This window comes from Phoenix dactylifera, chromosome 4 (genome assembly GCF_051530095.1).
Source record: "Phoenix dactylifera cultivar Ajwa chromosome 4, Ajwa_hap1_PhDact_Kaust_v1.1, whole genome shotgun sequence".
Taxonomy (NCBI): Eukaryota; Viridiplantae; Streptophyta; class Magnoliopsida; order Arecales; family Arecaceae; genus Phoenix; species Phoenix dactylifera.
Window position 1 is genome coordinate 27,103,549 of NC_143193.1, and position 6,157 is coordinate 27,109,705.

At 44.4% G+C, this 6,157-nt stretch overlaps 1 protein-coding gene across 1 annotated transcript; it reads left to right on the top strand.

Annotated features, from left to right (window-relative positions):
- The first annotated feature begins 4,495 nt into the window (after window positions 1–4,495).
- On the top strand, window positions 4,496–5,460 carry LOC149753760 (uncharacterized). The gene is made up of 2 exons (XM_089930380.1): window positions 4,496–5,285; window positions 5,417–5,460. Exons 1-2 carry the CDS (start codon window positions 4,496–4,498, stop codon window positions 5,458–5,460), a joined length of 834 nt encoding a protein of 277 aa, XP_089786506.1.
- Window positions 5,461–6,157: the final 697 nt, after the last annotated feature.

Below are 6,157 nucleotides of genomic sequence, written 5' to 3' on the forward strand. Positions count from 1 at the left end.
GGGAAGGAGCAGAAGGATTGCATGTTATATTCAGATAGTCAAAGTGCAATTCATCTGGCAAAGAATTCAGCTTTCCATTCAAGGACGAAGCATATTGACATACAGTACCACTTTGTGAGGTCATTGCTCGAGCAGGGACTCGTCAAGTTGGAGAAGATTCATACAAGTCAGAATCCTGCAGATATGTTGACGAAGGTCGTCACGGTGGAGAAGCTGAGGAGTTGTTCAGCTTCTGCTGGTCTTCATGCTTGAAGACGTTGAGGAGGCATCGTACCTATCTCACTAGGATGATTCAGTTTCAGTGGGAGCACAGAGGAGAGCCAAGTAACAAGAGGATATACCCAAGGTCTCCAAGCGGGAGATTGTTGGGGTATGTGGAGACCATTGGTGATGAAGAGAATTGAAGGAGAATCAATTCTGCATAATTCTGTCTGGCGGACTGTCGGAGTCGACTCGAGCTACAGTCGAGTCGACTCAGGAACAGTCGAGTCGACTCGGGAACAGTCGAGTCGACCCGGGAGGAGAAAGGCCAGAAGACCGAGAAAACCATGTTTCTGTCTCGACTGTCAGAGTCGACTCGAGCTACAGTCGAGTCGACTCGAAGCATCGTCGAGTCGACTCGAGCTACAGTCAAGTCGACTCTAGATCGTGCCAGTTTTGTCCAGACGTGCCAGAGTCGACTCGAACCACAGCCGAGTCGACTCGAGCTCGCGAAAAAATCGTACGGACGATTTTTTTTTGGTGTTTTTGGTGGCGTTTCGACGGCTATGATCATCTGAAGGTCTTGAGACTATATATAGGACTCATGAGAGCCCTAGGAGGAGAGATATTCAAGGATAATTTTTGAGAGAGACTCTTGTTTTGTGCGGCTAGGGTTCTAGAGAAGAAGAGGATTGGGATCCTACTTCTTGTGCAAAGGGAATTCTGTGTGAATCTCTTGTAGAGCGATCGCGTGTGATCGTTCGGGTGTGTGCTATCTCTGTAATCTGTTCATCCTAATTGAGATTTGGAGCGGTGGAGGACGTAGGCTACTTGTAGCCGAACCTCGTTACATCTTTGTGTTTGCTTTGCTATTTTCTTTCTATTTCTTCTTCTTTTGGTTTGATAATCCGCTGCGGTGCTCAAGTGTTTTACCCTATTGATACCACGGGGTAATCTTTTGCCCTTCGTAGCGGAAGCGAAGCGGTGATCCTTGAGTCCGGTGTCGAGGGAGCGAGAGAGTGCTTATCCGTTTGCTTCTCTCTTTGCTTGTTCGACGTTGGTGGTTGTACCGGTGTGAGTGGGTTCCGGTGCGGGTCGCTGCCAACACTTATAACCTATTTTTTATAAAACTAGCCATTAGAGACTGAAAACTAGCCATTGTCCCATTTCTGGATTTCTAACTATATAGTCGTTGGTGTCCCAGCAGATTTGGAGTTGACTCGAGCATTCTGGGAGACGGCTCACCTGAGGTAGGAGACGTCTCGCGCCTGTAGGAAGTCGACTTGCGGTTAGGCTCTTTAAAAGTCGCCTTCTATCATTTTTGCAGAAGACGGCTCGCGACACTTTGGAGTCGACTCGTGCTCTTGGCTCGTTAAACTAACATTCTGTCTTTTTGCGGGGAGTTGGCTCGTAACAGACTGGAGTCGACTCGTGCTCTGGCTCTTTGAAACTGACCTTCTGTCTTTCTGTGAAGAGTTGACTCGCGCTCTGGTTCCTTGAAACACCTTTTCTGTCTTTTTGTGATGAGTCGGCTCGTAACATACTAGAGTCGACTCGCGCTCTGGTTCTTTACTTTACGAGATGACTTGCGCTCAGCTGGAGACGTCTCGCGCACTGGCACGTTTAATACAGTTGTGAGACCCTGGAACTGAGCCGGTCCAGTGGACCGGCAGCCCCAAGGTTTTGGCCTCACGTGCGTCGCACGTGAGGGGGCGTGAAGAAGGGGAGATCCGAAGAAGCCAGTCTGGTTGTTTTTAGGGCTTCTCCTCCTCTCGTTGAAGCCATTGGAAGAGGAGCCGCAAACCCAAGTCCCTTCCTGGTTGGGGGTTCTTCTTCCTTGGGTTGCCGACCGAGAGAGAGAAAGAGAGAGCCGAGCCACAGCACGGACGACCCTTTCTTCCACCATTGCCGCCGGAGAGGAAGGAGCCGCTGGAGAGGGAGGAAGCCGCTGGACCTTCACCGGGGCTGAGGTAAGGAATCCTAATCTTTATCTCTTTGTAGTACCATTTGATAAAAAAAAAAAGAGAAGAAAGAAAGAAGAAGAGAGGGAAGAAGGAGAAGGATGACCGTCGCAGGGTCTTCTTCTCCTCCCGTCTGCATGCCTCCTCCGCGGGAAGGAGCGGGCCGGCCGTCGCGAGCGCCGCCGGCCTCAACTTGGCTTCTTCCGAGCTCACCGACCTCCCTTCGCGGGAGGAGAAAGAAGAAGAAAGAAAGGGGGGAGGAGAAGACGTCGGGAGAAGAGGAGGAGGAGAAAGAAAAAGAAGAAAGAAGAAAGAAAGGGGAGGGAAGGAGATGAAGTCGGGAGAAGCTTCTGGAGAAGAAGAAAAGAAAAGAAAAGGGAAGGAAAGAAAAGAAAAGAAAAGAAAAGAGAAGGAAAGAAAAGAAAAAAAGAGAAGAAAAGAAAAGAAAAAGAAAAGAAAAAGAAAAGAGAAGGAAAGAAAAGAAAAGAAAAAAAAAGGAAGAAAAGAAAATAATAATAATAATAATAATAGTAAAATAAAGGGAAGAGGGTGGTCTACGGGTATGAACCCGAACCCAAATCCGAACCCGAACTTGGAGTGCTAGGCACTTCTGCAGGGTCGGCCATGGGAAAATATTAAATTTAAGTTTTTATATATATTGTGATTAATTTTAAAAGAAAATATGATTTTTGGATATTAGGTCCTGCGAGGAATTTGTGAGATTAATTGGATTTATTGTGGATCGCGTTCAATATAAGTAATGAACTGCCTTCTCTAGACTCTTCATTTATATAATATTATTTTTGCATCGAATAAATTGTTAATGAATTTATATGTGATTTATGAATTTTACGAGATGATGCTTTGAATGAAAAATGGATATGTGAATTGGAATAATATTTTGCGGACTATTGTTATATTACTGTTCTTGCATTGTATATGCATATTTAGATCGGATTATGATATATTTATTATGTTACAAAAGAATTTTGATGTGCATCAGATTTAGAACTCTCAGCCTGGCTATGTTCTGGACCCTGCCAATAAGGGGTTATGCATTGGCAATTCTGGCCCCACCACAGGGTATAAGTGTGGTATTCTGGCCCACTCCGCAGGGTATAAGTGCGGTATTCTGGCCCACTCCGTAGGGTATAAGTACGGTTCTGTTTCTGGCCTAGCCACAGGGTATAAGTGTGGTCGTAGCTAAAGGCTGATGAGATGAATGTGATTTGTTTCGAATCAGATTTATGATTATGTATGTGGATATTTGAAAGATACGGATTTCAATAAATTTGTGCTTGAAAAGAAATTGATTATGTTAATATGTTGATTCATCGTAATTTGTATTTATATTTTATGTTATTATATGAATTGACTAGTTAAGGTGTTTATTACTTACTGGGCTGTCTAGCTCATTATACGATTTCTTACTGTTTTTACAGATACGAAGAATTAGCTCGATCCGGGGGTTTTACAATATGGGAGAGCGAATACAAAAATTATGACACAAGTTATCTTAGATTAGATTTTATTTAAGTTAATGTTCTATCTTTATTGTTCCGCTGCGCATTGAGAACTGTGAAACTTTATAATTTGTGTCAGTCAATGGAATAAGATTGCATTTATTTCAGCTGAATTATTTTAGTTATATATATTTGAGATATTTGGTTTAGATGCCTTGCATGCTCGTGGGGAGAGTTCCCTATGGGTGTGCGGCGGTTGGCGCGACCCCCGGCTCGCGATCTCGGGCCGGGGGCGTGACAACTTTTATGGTATCAGAGCATGAATGGATAAATTCTAAGATAAGAAAATCTGACATGACATGAGTGTAGGTGGGTAGACACTAGGGACATTGGGACGTTAGTTTATGATGATTGTAGCAACCATTCTATGTACTTGTAATGAACTGGTAAGCTTATTATTGGCATACTGCTATCTGATAGACATAGGTCAGGATGCCTCCACGTCGGATGAGAAAGACTACTCGCAGAGCTACTAATAAGGCACCCAACCCGCAAAATGACAGTACACCCCAACAAGTTGGTAACACCCCTCAGCAGGAGAGAGTCGTCAATCCTGCTAGTGATACTCAGACAGGACAAGAGTCGGGCCTAGGCCAGGTTATGCAGACCATAGTGGGCCTTATGCAGATGCAACAACAGGTGCAATAGCAGTTGCTCCAACAACAAGCGCAGTTGCCCCAGACACAACCACAGCAAGGACGAGGGGAACAGTGTGAACAGCGTAGTAGTATAGCTGAATTTAAGAGGCTGGCTCCTCCAGCTTTCAAGGAGACTACAGAACCGTTGGAAGCAGACAATTGGCTTACAGAGATGGAAAAAGCATTTGCTGTCTTGAGATGCCAGGATGATGAAAAGATTTTGTTTGCATCATACATGATGCAAGGTGAGGCATTCAACTGGTGGCGGATGTTGGAACATAAATATGAGCAGGATAGGGAGCCACTCACTTGGGAAAAATTTCGAGGAGCATTTTATGATAAGTATTTTCCTCGGAGTGTAAGGACACAGAAAGAGCAGGAGTTTATTCATCTAAAGCAGAGAAATATGACTGTTGCAGAATATGAAGCTAAATTTACCGAGCTAGCTAAATTTGTTCCAAAGTTAGTCGAGGATGAGCTAGATCGAGCGCATAAATTTGAGATGGGACTAAAGACTGATATTAGAAAACAAGTGGTACCTTATGAATTGACTACCTATGCAGCTGTGGTAAATAAGGCTTTAATAATTGAAAGAGAAGTTAATGATGAACGGTTGGAAAAGGAAAGAAATCAAAAGAAGAGGAACAGGTCAAATGACTTCCAGGGGCAGAGCAATGAAAACGCTGAAAGTTCAAACAAGAAATCTACGAGTGACAACCCTAAGCAGATGAATATCAATAAATGTTCTAGATGTGGTAAAGCTCATGCTGACAAGAATTGCCATTGGAAAACCGGTGCCTGCTTTAGATGCGGTAAGATAGGTCATAAAATTGCAGACTGCCCACAAAGAAACGAGAATAGATCTACTCAAGCATTGGAAGGAAGCCAGGGGCCAAAGACTCAAGGAAGAGTATTTGCACTTACACAACAAGATGCACAGGCTTCTGATGTGTTGACGACAGGTATTAATCTAGTCCCAATATTTATTTTTATTTATTGTTTTGCCATGCCCACTGCTCTTTGTTAGACAACTCCTTATGCTGCTAGAAAAGATTAAATAGTTACATAACATTTTTTGATTAATTGTCAAAAGAAGAATATGAACTTTTAAATTTTGAAAGTGTTCACATGGATTAAGACATAATAATGAATGTACCAAATAAGCAAGTAATTCTAGAAAAAAAAAAAATCTAGACTTGACACGGGTATGTTAAGGTTTAAATCAGAATGTGCAGAGAAAATGTGGTGAATAGAATTATTTGAAATTGGTCAGACAAGACGACTTTGATTTGAAGAGTGTTATGAATTAGTTTGAAAGAAGTATAATCTACTCTTGAACTACATGTCGCGCTCGACTCTGCAGAGCACCTCGCCCTCTGGCTGGAACATCATTACTTATGGTCGAGGAAGCTTCTTGGGCTCGCCGTTGACACTGCAGGGCACCTCAGAGCTCGGATCGGGATGTCATTACCTACAGTCGAGGGAGCCTCTTGGGCTCGCAGTCGACTCTGCAGAGTGCCTCGGAGCTCGAACCGAGACGTCATTGTACCTATGGTCGAGGGAGCCTCTTGGGCTCGCGATCGACACTACAGAGCGCATCGAAGCTTGGACCGGGACGTCATTGCAGGCTCCTGCGGTTGAGGGAGCCTCTTGGGCTCGTGGTCAACTCTGCAGAGTGCCCCGCCCTCTGGCTGAAACTTCATTACCTGTAGTCGAGGGAGCCTCTTGGGCTTGCGGTCGACACTGCAAGGTGCCCCGCCCTCTAGCCGGGACATCATTACCTGTGGTCGAAGGAGTTTCTTGGGCTCGCGATCGACACTACAGGGTGCCTCGG

Excerpts from the sequence above, each read along its gene's own strand:
- LOC149753760 (XM_089930380.1), top strand. The coding sequence starts at position 4,496 with ATGGAAAAAGCATTTGCTGTCTTGAGATGCCAGGATGATGAAAAGATT. Across the intron at positions 5,286-5,416 it reads TTCTGATGTGTTGACGACAG|AAGAATATGAACTTTTAAAT; the intron begins GTATTAATCTAG and ends AATTGTCAAAAG.